General features: G+C 45.9%; 1 protein-coding gene across 1 annotated transcript; it reads right to left on the bottom strand.

Annotated features, from left to right (window-relative positions):
* Positions 1 to 273: 273 nt before the first annotated feature.
* On the bottom strand, positions 274 to 19,079 carry LOC311117270 (serine/threonine-protein phosphatase 6 regulatory ankyrin repeat subunit C-like). The gene is made up of 24 exons (XM_084192241.1): positions 19,014 to 19,079; positions 18,150 to 18,350; positions 16,418 to 16,505; positions 15,991 to 16,133; positions 15,683 to 15,895; positions 14,457 to 14,535; positions 14,255 to 14,369; positions 14,012 to 14,094; positions 12,808 to 12,934; positions 12,465 to 12,533; positions 11,948 to 12,088; positions 10,362 to 10,427; positions 9,903 to 10,014; positions 9,586 to 9,657; positions 9,108 to 9,309; positions 8,577 to 8,664; positions 6,635 to 6,752; positions 6,207 to 6,426; positions 5,970 to 6,057; positions 5,781 to 5,864; positions 5,381 to 5,609; positions 5,146 to 5,228; positions 4,875 to 4,966; positions 274 to 2,348 (listed from the first exon to the last, which is right to left on the bottom strand). The coding sequence occupies exons 1-24, from the start codon at positions 19,056 to 19,058 to the stop codon at positions 2,092 to 2,094; spliced, it is 3,015 nt and encodes a 1,004-aa protein (XP_084048367.1). The 5' UTR covers positions 19,059 to 19,079; the 3' UTR covers positions 274 to 2,091.
* Between the last annotated feature and the right edge of the window lie 213 nt (positions 19,080 to 19,292).

Genomic DNA, 19,292 nt, shown 5'->3' on the forward strand with positions numbered 1-19,292 from the left:
TTTTACTTATCACATGTCCAGAATAGACTGTAGTCTACCGGTATGTTGACTCCTTACACACTTAAATACAAGCTAGTTTATGTAGAGGTGTTTGAGGGTTCCAAGACTGAAATGGAGGATCCATTCTCAGGTAAGCATTAGATACCCAAAACATAAGTAATGTTTGTTTGTCAACTTGGTATCAAATAGGAAAGTACAGACACACAGCACTAAATTAAAACAGATTTTTATATTATAATTGTACAATTCATTCATTAAAAAAACCAAAGGGTAGCTAACAAACAGCCTTCCGCATTTCATACTGCATCAGGAACTGGTATGAAAATCAATCCAATACGATTGTCACAACTGACTAGTGGTGTGATGCTCCCTCTGGCATAATAATACTGACCCATGGCTGCATCCCAAATGGCTACATTCCCTATTGTGCACTACATAGGGTTCTGGTCAAAAGTAGTGCACTATGTAGGGAATAGTGGGCCAGTTGGGACACACTCCCAATCTCTTCCTTACTTTCATTCTCAACGACAAGCCTTGAGGCATTAAACTAACACTGTGCTTTTTAAAAGGTGTGTGCTCGGGTTCTCTTTCTCTGTGGTAGAGATAGTTATTACAGACAAGGCTGTGCTTTACAATGACATACAGTTTGTACAAAAGCAGAACTTCATTTTGTTAGACATCTTGTTGCAGACAAACCCCCCCGAGTTAACCAACTCTAATCTCAAACTTTTCCATTCAAAGTCACATACACCCATAATACACAATTTAGGGCTCTATTCAATCTGTAAAGTTGAAGCGTGACAGATTCCGCTATAGAAATGTTAAGGTAATTTCAGATTGAGCCGATATATGCAGTGTTTACCGTGAATTTAGTCTCCACTAAAGCAGGAACATTGCCTTTAAATGTAAAGCTGAACTTCCACGATACGGATTGAATAGAGACCACATGCACCAGGAAAATGTGCATACTCTTTCAGAAGAGTACGCTTTTTTGGAAAATTGAAACAAAAAATGAATACAAAGGTTTAACAAGGCACTGGACAAGTTTGATAGACTGGCACATTGTTGTTGGTAGACAACAGACTAGATGGGAAAGGGGGATGGAGAGAGGAGGGGAAGAGAAGAGTGGTCAAGGTCCTGCTCTCCTTTACATTTTAAGTGCAAGCAGTATTCTGTACCATAATATAAGCGTTAATAAATACCGTACAGGTGTCAACCTCTTCACTGGAGACCTGATCTGACATACTGTATCTGAGCATGTAAACTACTGAAACACTGTTGTTCTGTAACACTAGGGACAGGAGGTTCCTAACTGACCACGTGACAGGATCAGGAACAATTCTGGGTCCGAGTTACCTATAGCCAATAACTACAGCCCAGAGTTTTCCAGGTCAGTTGATGTGGTCAGGAAAAACTCATGGCCAAATGTCTGATTTCTATTGACGTGGAAACATACAAGGTTGAAATGGTGCCACTTCTGTGCACCAAGGCCAGACTCTGACTCGTGCACAGAGCATTCCATACACTGTAACTAGAGGGTATGCATTCTACCATGTTTCTTTATAATAGGCTTATAAGTGAATTCTAGAATTGTGCTTTAGTTGGTTTGTGCTATACTCACATCACTGGGCAGATAGAGCAGTATGTACCTTTCCATGTATACCTACCCCGACACAAAAATATACATATACTTGTTTTAACTATATGTTAAGTCAATATTTGGTACATCAACCAACCAAAAGAAAAAAGGTTTTTAAAAAGGTTCTTTTCTGGTCCTCTTTTCATACAAACAATAAAAAATGGCTTTAATAAGAAAAGTCTCAGCCGCTGTCATAGATAGCCAAGCTGAGACGGAGTACCTAGGTTGATCTGGAGAAGATGCACCAGCAGGCAGGATCACATTAGATTAGAGTTTGAGCTCCATCCCTCCAGCCATTAGTGGGGACAAAATCCTGTATAAGCCCCCACTGAGAGGTTCTGCTCTTGGGACACGAGCGAGGGATCAGGGGTGGTTGGTGGTGTGAAAGTGTGGCTCTGCAGACATCCAGGTAGTCTGATAAGAGTCAGGGTCATAGGTCATAGTCATAGGGGTCAAAAGGTTTCTGAGTCTGAGTCGTTTTCAGTGGTGCCCTGACTGGCACTTCCCTCGCTGGAGGGGCCAGAGGGGGCCTTGGGGCTACGAGGGTCCCGGGAACCCTTGTCCTGCCTGGATAGGGCCCTCAGGAGAGAACCTGGGGAGGGGACTCCGGAGCTGCAAGGGGAGTAGAAAGGCATCATGGTAGCCAGAATGAGAGCCAGACAGTCAGCCACCTCCCTGCTAGGAGCGCAAGCTAGAGCAGGCGTCAGACCTGGGGGAGAAAGAGGAGGGCAGAGAGAAGGAGAGTGGGCGAGATAGGGAGAAGAGGATGGGGAGAGAGAAAGAGGAGGGTGGGAGAGAGAGATGGTGTGGAGAAAGATGGTAGAGAGAGAGCAATAGGGAGGGGAAAGAAGTAGGGAAGAGGAAGGGAGAGAGAAGGGAAAATGGACAGAGAGAAAGAGGGGGAGGAAACATGGAAGAAGCGGGGAGAGCGAAGCAAAAAACAGAGAGAGAGATGGGGGGACAAGGGAAGGGAGGACAATGGGAGAAAGCAGCATTCCATTAGTACACAGCCAGCCCAGACAGCAGACAGTGCACAGACAACAGACAAGCAGACAGGGAATACATACAACATATACTGCACCTTTACAAGCATTTCACTACACCCGCTATAACAACTGCTACACACGTGTATGTGACAAATAACATTTGATTTGATTTTATATATATACAGTACCAGTCAAAAGTTTGGACACCTACTCATTCAAGGGTTTTTCTTTATTTTTTACTATTTTCTACATTGTAGAATTATAGTGAAGACATCAAAACTATGAAACAACACATATGGAATCATGTAGTAACCCCAAAAAATTATTTGAGATTTTTTAAATAGCCACCCTTTGCCTTGATGACAGCTTTGCACACTCTTGGCATTCTCTCAACCAGCTTTGCCTGGAATGCTTTTCCAACAGTCTTGAAGGAGTTCCCACATATGCTTAGCACTCGTTGGCTGCTTTTCCTTCACTCTGCCGTCCGACTCATCCCAAACCATCTCAATGGGTTGAGGTCGGGGGATTGTGGAGGCCAGGTCATCTGATGCAGCACTCCATCACTCTCCTTCTTGGTAAAATAGCCCTTACACAGCCTGGAGGTGTGTTGGGTCATTGTCCTGTTGAAAAACAAATTATAGTCCCACTAAGCCCAAACCAGATGGGATGGCGTATCGCTGCAGAATGCTGTGGTAGCCATGCTGGTTAAAAGAGCCTTGAATTCTAAATAAATCACAGACAGCGTCACCAGCAAAGCACCCCCACACCATAACACCTCCTCCTCCATGCTTTACGGTGGGAAATACAAATGTGGAGATCATCCGTTCATCCACACCGCATCTCACAAAGACACAGCGGTTGGAATCAAAAATCTCTAATTTGGACTCCAGACTAAAAGGACACATTTCCACCGGTCTAATGTCCATTGCTCGTGTTTCTTGGCCCAAGCAGGTCTCGTCTTCTTATTGGTGTCCTTTTGTAGTGGTTTCTTTGCAGCAATTCAACCATGAAGGCCTGATTCACAGTCTGCTCTGAACAGTTGATGTTGAGATGTGTCTGTGACTTCAACTCTGTGAAGCCTTTATTTGGGCTGCAATTTCTGATGCTGGTAGCTCTAATGAACTTATCCTCTGCAGCAGAGGTAACTCTGGTTCTTCCATTCCTGGGGTGGTCCTCATGAGACCCAGTTTCATCATAGCACTTGATGGTTTTTGCGGCTGCACTTGAAGAAACTTTCAAAGTTCTTGAAATGTTCCGTATTGACTGACCTTCATATCTTAAAGTAATGATGGACTGTCGTTTCTCTTTGCTTATTTGAGCTGTTCTTGCCATAATATGGACTTGGTCTTTTACCAAATTGGGCTATCTTCTGTATTCCCCCCCACCCCCTCACAACACAACTGATTGCCTCAAACGCATTAAGAAGGAAATAAATTCCACCTGTTAATTGAAATGCATTCCGGGTGACTACCTCATGAAGCTGGTTGAGAGAATGCCAAGTGTGCGCAAAGCTGTCATCAAGGCAAAGGGTGGCTATTAGCTTAGTGGGTAAGAGCGTTGTGCCAGTAACCGAAAGGTCGCTGGTTCTAATCCCCGAGCCGACTAGGTGAAAAATCTGTCGATGTGCCCTTAAGCAAGGCACTTAACCCTAATTGCTCATGTAAGTCGCTCTGGATAAGAGCGTCTGCTAAATGACTAAAAATGTAAAAATGTAAATATTTGAAGAATCTCAAATATAAAATATATTTAGATTTGTTGAACACTTTTTTGGTTACTACATGATTCCATATGTGTTATTTCATAGTTTTGATGTCTTCACTATTATTCTACAATGTAGAAAATAAAGTAAAAAGAAAGAAAAACCCTTGAATGAGTAGGTGTGTCCAAACTTTTGACTGGTAGTGTATATAACTCCTTATACATCATAATGAATACAAACCTAAATCCCTGGACATAATGACAAGGGCCTCAAGTTTTTCCTAGTCAGGTGACAAGGGTCAGGAAAAACTCCTGGCCCTAATAACAATACTCGACAGGTGGGACTGGGACTGGGCCAGAGAGCTACAAACCCGTTAGCTGCACCTCTAGCCTACCAGAGCACAGACAGACACAGACCGCTGTAGCTAGCTAATGTACATAGACATGCCAACACCACAGAACCACAGGCAGCTGAAATAATAGCAGCATGCAGTTAGACCCCTTTAACACACGGGTACTGGTTCATGCCCAGACCAGACCTTTAGACCTACCATTCTCATCCAACATCTGAACACTGGCCCCCCTGGACAGCAGGTCCTGGACAGCCTGTTTCAGACCGCTACGAGCCGCTAGGTGGAGGGGCCTGGGAGGGACAGAACAATCAGAAAGTTTGTAGTGTTTCTGTAGTGGGCTAAATCTGCAGGTTTTTTTTTTTTAGATCTAGACATTTCCACCCTAGAAGTAAATTGAGGTAGCTAGCGGACACAATATTTGGTTCTCGGTTCCGAGATTAACCATGGCCTATCTCTGACGAACACTTACGTCTGCAGTGCTGCGTTTGTGGCACCTATGAGAACAGTGTCCTTTAGCCTCTCCAGGATGAACAGAACACAATCCTCCTTTCCCTGAGAGAGGGTGAGGGGGATGGTGGTGGTGGGGGGGGGGGGGGGGGGGAGTGAAGACAAATTAATATATTATGCACTATGATTGTAAATATAGTATTTGTATGTGGTATGTCAAAGAAATAGGGAGCGAAATCTCCCTAGTGGACACTCACGCTACTGCAGGCCAGATGGAGGGCTGTGTTGCCATTCTGGTCGACCAAACCCAGGCTGGCGTTGGCACTGGTCAACAGCACCTCTACAGCTCCCACTCCTCCCTTCTCTGCAGCCATCATCAGCGCACTGCGCCCTGATTGGTCGACAGCATCCACAGGTGCATCATGGGACAGAAGCAGCTGGACACAGTCCACATGACCAGAGAACGCTGCAGCATGGAGTGGAGTCCTGAGAGAGAAAGGGGAGGATGTGTGAGGAGAGGAAAGGAAAACAGAATGAGGAAGAGAGAATAAAACACAGAAGTTAGAGATTGAGGACAGGCTGTGTGAGATACATCCGTATCTGATCCAGGAATGGGCAACTCCAATATGTATCTGAATCAGGTGTGTGATGACTTACCTATCCTTAGCATCCTTACAGCTGGCGATGTCTGATCCCATTGCCTCCAGCAGTAGTGAGGCACAGGATTCATGATCATTCACCCTGAGAAGCAAAACACAGAATGTTATCACTGTTGTCCATGAGGCAAAACACAGTCAACACTGACATCTATAGGCAATACTGTGCTTCATGTATGTGAAGACTTACACAGCACAGTGCAGGGGAGTGAAGGGGTTCCCGTCGATACAGCGACAACCTTTCTGCTCCAGCAGTACCTCCACACAGCCCTCGTGACCTGGACACACACAAGATTATTAGAACATGCAAACATAAAAAGGTATTTCACATAAAATACATACGTAGAGACAAAATCCTCAGGCACATTGATTGGAGATCAAGCCATGGTTTGAGGCAGGCCTGCAGTAGGTAGGTCTAGTGACTGACCATAGTAGCAGGCCCAGTGCAGGGGGGTGTACCCCTGGTGGTCTCGGAGGGGGGGCATGGGTGGTTCAGAACAAGCGATACTCAGCAGCTCAGCGAGCCAGGATGCGTGGCCCCTCGCTGCAGCCAGATGGAGGGCTGTTCGGCCCCTGGAGTCCCCCAGCAACACAGAGGCCTCCTGCTCCAACAGACACTGGACACACTCCTCCTGACCACACAGCAACTGGGAGAGGAGGAGGAAGAAAGAGAGGAGAGAGTGGCGATAAAGGGAAAATGGGAACGAGACAGAGATCACCTTTAAACTTTTAGACTGGACAAAGAGATCATGTTGTTTACAAGCTACCCAGAATTCAGTACAATCACACACACATCCATATACACATGACCAGTCACAGTCACACAGTTACAGCCATACACACACACACACTCACCCCAAGGTGCAGGGCGGTCAGGCCATGGCTGTCTGCTGTGTCTACAACAGCCTCTCTCTCCAGCAGCAGAGACACAGCGTCCACATGTCCCCCTGCCACCGCCAGCATCAGAGGAGTCCTGACAGGGACAGAGAGGGGACAGTCAGAGCGGGACAAACGGATCGGTAGACACATCCCCAATCCCAAATCAACCCCCATCCTGATGTACTAGTATTATGGGTTAGGTGGAATATTCACCATATTACTTACATCTATCCAATCAGACCTGAAAGGATTACATGGGTGTAAGCACTATGGCCAAAATTCTACCTCGCCTATCAGAGAGAAAGGTGAGCACAAGATATTACTATATAATGTATACCTTATCCAGTCCCTTTAGAACTACAACTGAACAAATATATAAAAGCAACATGCAACAATTTCAAAGATTTTACTGAGTTCCAGATCATTTAAGGAAATCAGTCGATTGAAATACATTTCACATGACTGGGAATACAGATATGCATCGGTTGGTCACAGATACCTTTAAAACAAAGTTAGGGGCGTGGATCAGAAAACCAGTCAGTATCTGGTGTGACCATCATTTGCCTCATGCATCGCGACACATTTCCTTCACATAGAGTTGATCAGGCTGTTGATTACGGCCTGTGGAATGTTGTTCCACTCCTCTTCAATGGCTGTGCAAAGTTGCTGGATATTGTCGGGAACTGGAACACGCTGTTGTACACGTCAATCCAGAGCATCCCAAACATGCTCAATGGGTGACATTTCTGGTGAGTATGCAGTTCATACAAGAACTGGGACATTTTCAGCTTCCAGGAATTGTGTACAGATCCTTGCGACATGGGGCCGTGTATTATCATGCTGAAACATGAAGTGATGGCGGCGGATGAATGGCACGACAATGGGCCTCAGGATCTCGTCACAGTATCTCTGTGCATTCAAATTGCCATTGTTAAAATGCAATTGTGTTCGTTGTCCGTAGCTTATGCCTGCCCATACCATAACCCCACTGCCACCATGGGCCCTGTGTTCACAATGTTGACATCAGTAAACCGCTCGCCCACACAACGCCATACACGCTGTCTGCAATCTGCCCGGTACAGTTGGAACCGGGATTCATCCGTGAAGAGCACACTTCTCCAGTGTGCCAGTGGCCATCGAAGATGAGCATTTTCCCACTGAAGTTGGTTATGACGCTGAACTGCAGTCAGGTTAAGACCCTGGTGAGGACGACGAGCACACAGATGAGCTTCCCTGAGAAGTTTGACAGTTTGTGACGAAATCCTTCGGTTGTGAAAACCCACAGTTTCATCACCTGTCCGGGTGGCTGGTCTCAGACGATCCCGCAGGTGAAGAAGCCAGATGTGGAGGTCCTGGGCTGGCGTGGTTACACGTGGTCTGTGGTTGTGAGGCCGGTTGGACGTACTGCCAAATTCTCTAAAATAACGTTGGAGGTGGCTTATGGTAGAGAAATTAACATTCAATTCTCTGGCTACAGCACTGGTGGACTTTCTTGCCGTCAGCATGCCAATTGCACGCTCCCTCTTGGGACATCTGTGGCATTGTGTTGTGTGACAAAACTGCACATTTTAGAATGGCCTTTTATTGTCCCCTCCACAAGGTGCACTTCTGTAATGATCATGCTGTTTAATCAGCTTCTTGATATGCCACACCTGTCAGGTGGATGGATTATCTTGGCAAAGTAGAAATGTTCACTAACAGGGATGTAAACAACTGTGTGCACAACATGAGAGAAATAAGCTTTTTGTGTATATGGGAAATTTCTGGGATCATTTATTTCAGCTCATGAAACATGGGACCAACACTTTAGATGTTGTGTTTATATTTTTGTTCAGTGTACATGAATGGTTACCATATTTCTAAAACCCATCCAATAGATGTACAATAGATTAATAGATGAATGGATTGGTCAACTCACTGTCCACGAGAGTCAGCGGCATCCACCAGGTCTGCACTGTCTTGGTCATCCAGCAGGAGGCGCACACACGACGTATGACCATTCATCACTAAGAACAGAGAGAGAGAGTGAGAAAGAGAAAGAGAGCGAGACGGGGCGAGAGAGAGAAAGAGAGAGAGAAAGAAAGAAAGAGCGCACGAGAGGGGGCGAGAGAGAGGAGAGAGAGGGGGGAGAGAGAAAGAGAGAGAGTGCGTGAGAGAGATAGAGAAAGTCAGACAGAGGAAACGGAGTACAGAACTAGTGCACACGGACTAGTGGAGGCTGCTGAGGGGAGGACGGATCATAATAATGTCTGGAACAGAGCGAATTGAATGGCATTAAACACATGGAAACCATGTTTGATGTTTTTGATACCTTATCACTTATTCCTCTCCAGCCATTACCACGTGCCCGTCCTCCCAAATTAAGGTGCCACCAACCTCATGTGACACGGACCACACAAAAGAGTACTTCAAATTCTCTCACACACACACACACAGTGGTCTCCATTACCTGCTAGGTGTACAGGGGTGCGTCCCCTGTTGGTGTCTGTGGTGCGTGGCGAGGCCCCCTGGCTGAGGAGGGTGTGGACACAGTCAGTGTGGCCCCTGAGGGCCGCTAGGGCAAGTGGAGTACGACCAGCCTCGTCCCCCTGGTCCACTTCCCTCTCCCCCTGCAGCAACACCTCCAGAGCCTGGGCATGGCCGTGGTATGCCTGGAGGATGGGGAGACATACAGACAGATTACACACACACCAGCTGTTGGCATTCAAAGACACAGTCTATGCAATGTATACTCTGTGGTAATGTTTGTATGGCTGTATATAAGTGATAATGCCAGTTATCCGTTTTCCCTGATCACGTGCCCTGACCATAAAAACAAGTATTTTTCCTGCTCATTCGCCCCCATTATAATGCATGGCAGTGAATGAGAAAATGCATGGCTAGAGTGGATATATGATAATGTATGTCTGCGTATTATAATGACTCACAGCGAGGTGCAGGGGGCTCCTGGCACTCAGAGATTCTGGGTCCTCCTGGTGACTCTCGTCTCGGTCCAACAGCTGAAACCACAACCACAGACCACACAGTTCACATCAAAACAAATCATTCAAATTCGGTAAGTGGTATTTGTGAGCTGTGTGTATTGACGATATCTTTACGATATTCTACACACAGATTCATTGTTAACTAGCAGATGGGGCAAAAGACAAGAGCCATCTCTGGATTATATAACCCAAAAAAATGGATTTCCTCATGTGTGGTTGCACTTGCGCAGATGATTTTGCATAAGCGTGTGTGTACTCACCAGCTCCAGGCAGTGTCTGTGGCCATAGGCTGCAGCATAGTGGACAGGACTATAGCCTTGCTTATCTTTCAGAGAGGCAGTAGCACCACTTTGCAACAGGAACTCCAGACATCTAGTACAAAAACACACAATATCGTCCGACGTAAACACTTCAATATTTCAATAAAGGTTATTAAAAAGTGAACAAAGCCTCAGACTGGGAGAGAATATGAGCGAGAGAGAGAGTCAGACATGTTCTACAGACATATGCAAAGGCTATTCAAACAAGCTGAGAGAGACAATGAGAGAAGGTATTGTCTGTCTGAACGGGTCTGTGTACACAGAGTAGAGAAAGAGGGACGTTCTCAAATAGTCCGAACCATAGGCACGGTTTGCACTGAGCCATAGTCTGTGCTGACTGACTACCTGGATGCCCAGATTGAGGCAGTAATACTCATAGAAATAAACTAGTATACTCACAGTGCAGCCTCCTTCTCCTTCTCTGCCTGGACCCCTTCACTCTCTGGCTCCAGAGCCTGACGTCGCCTTTACAACACAAGACACACAGCAGAAAAATATTAAGACATTCGCAATACGCCATTTTTTCTGACAATAGCTTAGGCAAAGATAAATTCTATGGGAAAAGTGGGGTTTAGATGGACTTTCTATTATTCAGGGGTCGTATTCAGGGTCACCAAGCGTTTACAGCTGTGCTAGTCTGAATTTCCTGCTATTAAAACAATCAGGGGTGTGAACACTGAGCATACTTAAGTCTGCTGCCGACTTGGGATGGGCATTTGAAATGATTTCACTATTCGAATAATATCATGACATTTCTTCGGATATCCAGATTGTTTTTTGACTGCTATTCTCCGGTAGTTTTTAGCTAACAGTCAGCAACAGTGACAGAGATCTCTGATGTTCACCGTGATAGATTCCGTTTCAAAAACGTTTCCTGAGTGTTTTGCATTGATCTGTGTCAGATATAGTGGAATCTCCGTTAGAGGCTATTTGAAGTGGGGAAAATACAATAGGCTACCGTTGTCAGGGCTGACTGGAGGTTTAAATCCACTTTGCCTTTTCATGTAAAGCACAACATGAGAGAGAGTGTGATGAGGCGGTGTTGAAGGAGTCAGGCGCAGGAGGGTAAATCACAGAATAACAGGCTTTAATCCGCAAAATACAGGTTAATATAGAAATGCGTCAAACACACTCCAGGGCACAAAACAGGCGCACTGGAAAATACAAGGCGCACTGGAAAATACTCCCGTCGATACAAAATACACGCGCTCCACCGAGCTTCACTAACCTCCACAATAAACAATCACCCACACAGACAAGGAAGCAGAGGGAACACTTATACCATGACTAATGAGGGAATAAGGACCAGGTGTGTGTGATTGAAGACAAGACAAATGGAGTGATGATAAATGGATCGGCAGTAGCTAGTAAGCCGGTGACACCGAACGCCGAAACCTGCCCGAACAAGGAGGGGAGGCAGCCTCGGCGGAAGTCGTGACAGAGAGAAAATTAACTCGAAAATAAAATAATTTATTTGTGCGTCTTCAGAACTGTAGGCTATGTTTACAGTGCTAACTATTAAAATAAAAATGCTTTCAAAAATGAATAGTGATCGAATACTAACGTCCGTTCGGATATTCGAATAACCATGCCCATCCCTAGTACGTACAGACACCTAGTTAGTTATCTTTAATTAATCTCTCCTTGTTTGTCTTTCAAGCATCCACATGGGTTTGTATCTTCCTGATATCCAATAAGGAGGGGACTCGCAGCGCGTGGAGCTTCTTAATTAGAACCATGTTGTATTTAGCACTTGGCTACGCAGACGCTCGTTCACGTGAGCGAGCGGTGTGGGTGAAATTATTGAATAACATGTAAGTGTACATTTATTTTGCAACGCTCGTGCACGCAACGTGGCCGGTGTAGTTTGCATGTAAGACAAATGTTCACTTAGTCGTGCATTGCTGTATATTGGAGACTAAGTGGGAATTTAACTCTTAAGTGGAAGTTAGGATTCATCCCTAAGTCTGGTCAGTGAGCTTCACCTCCTGTCCAGGTCAGAGGCAGCTGCGTAGTGCAGGCCAGAGCGCCCCCACTGGTCAGTGGCGTTAATGCAGGTCCCACACGACACCAGGGTCTCCAGGCACTGATAGTGACGACTGGCCGCTGCATAGTGGAGAGGGGTCCTGGAGAGAGAGAGACACACAGACAGATGGACAGAGACAGACGGACAGACACACAAGGACAGTGTTATACGCCAGCACATTGAGATGAGTCACACTTTAGAGTGCAACAAAAATATGAAGCGTGGACTAAAGTGTTGAGTCAGAGGACTCAAATTGCTGTGACCACACAAACACACCTACACAGGAACTGGAGAGAGGAACTGACAGAAATAGACCACAAACGGATGCAGCCCCCACTCTAAGCTCTGTTCTCTTTCTCCATGATGTCCTTTCAGCAGGGTCCTCACCTCAGTAAGAACCAGCTTTCAACTCCTGTTCATCTGCCCCTACTTCAGACTTCCCCCCACCCTTCTACCTGTCCTCTAAGAGAACTCACCTGCCACACTTGTCCCTCCGGTTGTGGTCCCCACCGCTGCTCAAAAGCAACTTCACACACTCCACATTACTGCAGAACGAGGGAGAGGAAGAGGGAGAGGGAGAGGGAGAGGGAGAGGGAGAGGGAGAGGGAGAGGGAGAGGAGAATACATTTTATAATCATGACAAATTCTGTTTTGAATACAGTGACATGAAGAAAGATGTACAGAGACAGAAACAGACAGACACCTGATGAAGCCCTTCTGACAGAAATGGTGAAATAAACTGTACAGGAGCATATACAGCGTGCGGGTATTTCTCTCTCTTCCTCAGACACACACAAACACATAGAGAGAGAGACTCACCCCCCGGCGGCGGCAGCGTGTAGACAGGTCCTCCCCAGTGCGTCTGGGGTGTCGATCTGGAAGCCTGCAGACAGGGCCGAGGATGAGGGGTCGTTACTGAGGGGACACATTATGCTATACCTCCTTCCTACAGGGGGTGACGTACACAGGGAGAGAGGGAGGGAGGCAACATACAGCCACATAGCAGGGAAGACAGTGGAAGAAAGTGGGAGAGACACATGGGACAGGGAGGTGGAGAAAGAGACAGGTGTTAATGCAGGAAAACACATAGGATTACAAGGTGAGAGACAGGCAGGCTAGAAAACACACAGGGTTACAATGTGAGGTAAAGTGAGAGACAGGCAGGCTGAGATATAATCTAATACTCTTACTTCTACACATACTTCTACTCTGAAAGCACACAAAAGAGAGGAAGAGAGAAAGAGTGTAGGCAGGGGAAGCATGCTATGAGTTAAGGACTGTTTCGTGCAGAGTTCTATTTGAATCCCCATCACACGTTGGTCCTGCCTAGAATCTGGGTATGCTGGGTCAAACCATTGTAGTCAGTAAAGGGGGAGGGGGGTTAACAGCTATGGATACCGAAGGCTATGAATATTGCCCTTAAACCACCCCTCTAACCCTGTGGTTCAAGCTGGCTGTCTCCTCAGCACAAATAAAACTGTGCAGCTGCACTGAGTGCTCCAGCTCATGTAAATCACTCAACATCAAAGGCCTTCCTTTGTTGTTTTCCTACAGTAGCGGCCTCAGAGCCCTCACAGAGCTCAGTTTCCCCCTACCATATGGGTCTGACCCCACAGTCAAGTGAAACTGCACAGATCCTTTCAAACAGAGCCTGAGATTTCCAGACTAGAGCCAAAATTGTCTCTAGATAGAAGTTTGCCAGTATCTATCAAACAATCAGGTCTCTTATTTCAAGAGCACTAGCTTAGACAAATTATTGTCTGCAAGGAGAGAAACAGCTAGCAATGCCTGATCAGACCATCTCTGTATGCTGGCCCAATGCCTGTCTGTGTTCGCAGGCCCATTGCCTTGTATTGCTGTCAGAGGAACAATGTGACTCCAATCTGACCAAGGCTGAATAGTTCCCCTGTTGAGGAATTCAGGACTGGAAAACAGCAATAAGACATTCCTGTTCTTTGTCCAAGGAAGAGGGTGAAACAGAGTACACACAGCCAATGGCTTTGTGCCGGTGCTGGTAGGTTACCTGAGGAGAGCAGCTTCCGGCAGCAGTCTGAGTGGGCGTTCATAGCAGCTAGGTGCAGAGGGAACATACCATGGACCCCTCGTCTGCAGAGAGAGAGAGAAAGAGGTCTTTCCTATAAATACATACTGTACTGCTATATATTACACCAAAACAAGTGAAAGAAAAGGGATCCAAGCATTTATTCCCCCACGTGCACACACACACACACACCACACACACACACACACACACACACACACACACCTTGTGCAGTCGGCTCCGCTGGTGATGAGTGTGTTAATGAGGAGCTCGTGACCATAGCGAGCAGCGATGTGAAGAGGAGTGTTTCCATCCTTGTCCACACTGTCAATCTCACCACCTACAGTACAGTAAGCACAGTTTAGTCAATAAGGACAATTACAATAATCCTTGTGAACTCACACACACACACACACACACGTCTTACCATTCTGGATGAGTGTCTGGGAGCGAGTAAAGCGGCCGTGGACCGCTGTCATGTGGAGGGGGCTCTTCCCATCCCGACTCTGAGAGAGAGAAAAAAGATGGGAGTGATACCAACAGTGGAATAGACTGAAATAAAGACTAACATGAGAGTCAGTCAGAGAAAGACAGATCCAGAGACAGTCAGTAACCAGGTTTCCATCCAACTATTTTTATGCGAGTAAAGTACCTGTCGGATAAAAAAAACCAATGACAGGCCTGATGGAAACAGCAATTGCCGGTAAACTTTCCTTAAAGCTGCAATATGTTACTTTTTGGGCGACCCGACCAAATTCACATAGAAATTTGTGTTATAGATCTGTCATTCTCATTGAAAGTCTTAAGTTTTGTTTTTGCGTCTTTTACTTTCGGTTTTGTACACCAGCTTCAAACAGCTGAAAATACTATATTTTAGGTTATGGAAAATATATTTCACAGCTGTTTAGATGGTACAATGATTCTCTACATTATACTTGCTTGTTTTGCCACAAACTGAAATTAAGTGAACTTCTGTATTCCAATTTTTGCAACCAGGAAATGGCGGAGCGATTTCGGCATAGTGCATCTTTAAATGTCAACAGAACAAAATAGGGCTGGAGAATTACACAGGGGTGGAGAATTTTTGGGAAGGTGAAATACATCACTCGACAAATGGCAGTTGATAGAATAACCATGTCGCAGTAAACTTGCAGAAACACGATGCTATGTTGTATGGTCCTCCTGCTACAACTTTGAAAAGCACGCACAGTTTATTAGGTTACAGATGAAATAAGTTATGATGAACTTCACAGGGTGGTGAAAGTACACGGTGATGAGCTTGATGCTCCTTTCCGATAAATATTAAGGGTCTTCATTTGTATTCTGGTGACATGATGATCGGTGATTGGCTCCCAATTGACAAATCAAAATGATCTCGCTCTTATACATAATCTCATCATGTGCACTATATCATTGCGCACAGCTTTTAATTCACAAGAAGCCAGTTTGATGGAAACATACCGCTGCTGGTAAAATCCTCATATTAGTCTGTGATAAACAGCAAATGTGGCAACTCTGGTCTTGGCAGATGCGCTCCAGCCAACAGCTGGTAGATACAGTGCAGAGGGTACATGATGAGATTATGTATAAGATGGAAACCAAGCTAGTCATAGCATTCATTCTCTCCCAGACAGAAACAGCGTCTATCCCCACCTGGACGTTGACGTCAGCCCCGTTGTTGACTAGGAACTCCAGACAGAGGGCTCCGTGGGTGGAGGCTGCAGCGAAGTGCAGTGGGGTGAAACCCTTGTTGTTGGGCTGGCTGACGTTAGCCCCGTAGTCTATCAGCTCACTGACCACAGCATCCTGACCGTTGAAACATGCCACGTGCAGAGCTGTGTTACCAAACGCATTGGCCTCATCTATCTGCAGTCACAGAGGAGCGGAGAGCAAGTCAACATTCCACATTATGTGTGTGTGCGCGCGCGTGTGTTTGTGTGCATGCGTCCATTTCTTCATACCTCCACGGCCAGGTTGAGTAGGTGTTTGACCACAGCGATCTGACCATTAGAAGCGGCCGTGTGTAGTGGAGTGTAACCACGTTTATCCTTACAGCTGACCTCTGCCCCCTGGCTGACCAGCAGACACACTACATCCAGATGACCTGCAGGGGGCCCACCATAGCACACTCAATGTACAGTCCTCCACTTAAAAATGTTTAGCAACATCAGTAATCTTACAAGAAAGTCACCATTCAAAACCATAATGTTTCCATCAAATGTTCAGCAATATGAGTAATCCCACAATAAACCAACCAATGTTGTTTGGCTCTGTTTTCGGACTATTAGGTGACTCATACATACTATTTCCATTTCACATATAAAGATCTGAATGCCTGAAGCAGACTTGGTACAGAGAGGTACACTCTATAATGTCTATATGTCTCACCCATATATGCTGCCCAGTGCAGGGCGCGGCCATCTTTCTTATCGAAGGCATTAATGTTGGCTCCCTTAGCCAGTAGCAGGTTAACCATCTGAAATGGAGAGGGGAAAAAGATAGTGAGAGACAGAAAGAAAGTGGAAAGGAGGGAGAGGGGAGTGTGTGAGCGGTGTGTTTCAGTGGTGAGTCAGGTCTGTGTGTGTGTACTTCGGAGGGCCAAGAGTGGGCGAGGCTCTTTATGTAACCATTCTAAATATGTAAATCAGACTAGTATTTAAGCAAAAACAACTATTCAAATATGTGCCTGTGTAACTTTACCTTTACTACCTATTATGCTGCTTGTGTGGGCAAAAATATTTAAATACAGTTGTCGTCACTCACTAGCCATTCAGAGGGCAAGATGGCACCATTACCATATTTCCTACACCTCTATCCAAGTCTTTCAGATCTACAACGAACAAAAATATAAACGCAACATGTAAAGTGTTGGTCCCATGTTTCATGAGCTGAAATAAAAGATCCCAGACATTTTCCATAAACACAAAAAGCATATTTCTCTCAAATGTTGTGCACAAATTTGTTTACATCCCTGTTAGTGAGCATTTCTCATTTGCCAAGATAATCCATCCACCTGACAGGTGTGGCATATCAAGAAGCTGATTAAACAGCATGATCATTACACAGGTGCACCTTGTGCTGGGGACAATTAAAGGCCATTCTAAAATCTGCAGTTTGGTCACACAACACAATGCCACAGATGTCTCAAGTTTTGAGGGAGCGTGCAATTGGCATGCTGACTGTAGGGATGTCCACCAGAGCTGTTGCCAAATAATTGAATGTTTATTTCTCTACTATAAGCCGCATCCAACGTCGCTTTAGAGAATTTGCCAGTACGTCCAACTGGCCTCACAACCGCTGATATGGCGTCATATGGGTGAGGGGTTTGCTGATGTCAACGTTGTGAACAGAGTGCCCCATGGTGGCGGTGGGGTTATGGTATGGGCAGGCATAAACTACGAACAACGAACACAATTGCATTTTATCGATGGCAATTTGAATGCACATACTGTGACGAGATCCTGAGGCCCATTGTCGTGCCATTCATCCGCCGCCATCACCTCATGTTTCAGCATGATATTGCACGGCCCCATGTCGCAAGGGTCTGTACACAATTCCTGGAAGCTGAACATGTCCCAGTTCTTCCATGGCCTGCAAACTCACCAGACATGTCACCCATTGAGCATGTTTGGGATGCTCGGATCGACGTGTACGACAGCGTGTTTCAGTTCCCGCAAATATCCAGCAACTTCGCACAGCCATTGAAGAGGAGTGGGACAACATTACACAATTAACAGACTAATCAACTCGATGCGAAGGAGATGTGTCGCGCTGCATGAGGCAAATGGTGGTCACACCAGATACTGACTGGTTTTCTGATCCACAGCCCTATCTGTGACCAACAGATGCATATCTGTATTCCCAGTCATGTGAAATCCATAGATTAAGGCCTAATAAATTCATTTCAAATGACTGATTTCCTTATATGAACTGTAACTCAGTAAAATCTTTGAAATTGTTGCACGTTGCATTTATATTTTTGTTCAGTATACATGGAGTGCCTAGGCCCTAGGCGATTGTCTCACTAGGGGTTGATTGCATTTCACTTCCTGAATTGGGCATTTGTATGGATGTACATAAGAGATATAAATAAAATATGTGATCCCCCAGTCTGTAGTACCTCAGTGTGCCCGTTGAGGGCGGCGTGGTGCAGGGCGGTGCGCCCCCCGCGGTCCGACACGTTGACGCTGCTCAGCAGGGGGATGATGACCTCAGCGCAGCGCAGGGCCTTGTTGGCCGCGGCAACGTGAAGCGGCGTCTGCCAGTTCTTATCCCGCGCATTCACGTCAGCAGAGTGACGGATCAGCACGCGAACCGCCTCCTGTAGACCAGTGTTAGAACAGCATGAGACGTGTGAGGAGAGTAGAGACAGTACAATGTGTGTGTGTGTGTTCCGTAAGCAGCATAGAGAGAAGAACATGTATACAGGAAATGCCTTTAAACATTCATGAATGTACATGCCTCTGTAAACAGAGACGCAAACATTCAACAACTAGACATAAACCGAGATGCACATATTAATAGTTCATACACAGGCCCACACATTAGTGAGTGAGTCAGTCAATCCTAAACTATCCTAGCCATGTTGAATTACCAGTTTACTCCAGGGGACTGACACAGAGATTTGTGTTGGCTGTGTTGATAAATTGATACGGCTCTGCTATGGATATGGTTCTGGTTTCTATGCTGAATGTGCTACTGACTGACTGGCTCTCAGAGCAGAGAGGGGTGGACGATGGTCAGACTGGTGATTGTAGCAGAGTGTGCTCTCCTCTCCTCTCTACCACAGATCCTGCTGGGCAGCTTAGGCTTGGTTTAGCATCTTACCACCTGTGTCTCAGCATGGGGCCCTAAGAATGTGTCGCCATGCTGTTTGGCCTGTCACTGTATGTCATGAGAAATACGTGTGTGTGAGTGTGTGTCAGGGCCACAGTACACTCACACATGAGTACATCCCATGCAGTGTGTGTATCCACCGACCTACCTCACTGCGGGACGCCACAGCGCGGTGGAGAGGGGTGAGCCACATGCTGTCTTTGGCGTTGACCCGTGCCCCTAGAGATAGAGACGGAGAGAGATAGATAGAGAGGCAATCTGGCATTAGCAGGGAGGTAGGGAGGGAAAATGAAAGATCTTGGAGCCACATTGTCCAAACAATCTGTGATAAAAGCTACTTTGTACTCCATACATTGTAACCATATAAATCTTTTTTTTTTTTTTACTAAGGCTGTAAAGCAGGGGATATTGTGTGGGGGGGGGAAGA

The sequence above is a fragment of the Coregonus lavaretus genome, assembly GCF_964263955.1.
Source record: "Coregonus lavaretus genome assembly, contig: HAP1_SCAFFOLD_5976, whole genome shotgun sequence".
Taxonomy (NCBI): Eukaryota; Metazoa; Chordata; class Actinopteri; order Salmoniformes; family Salmonidae; genus Coregonus; species Coregonus lavaretus.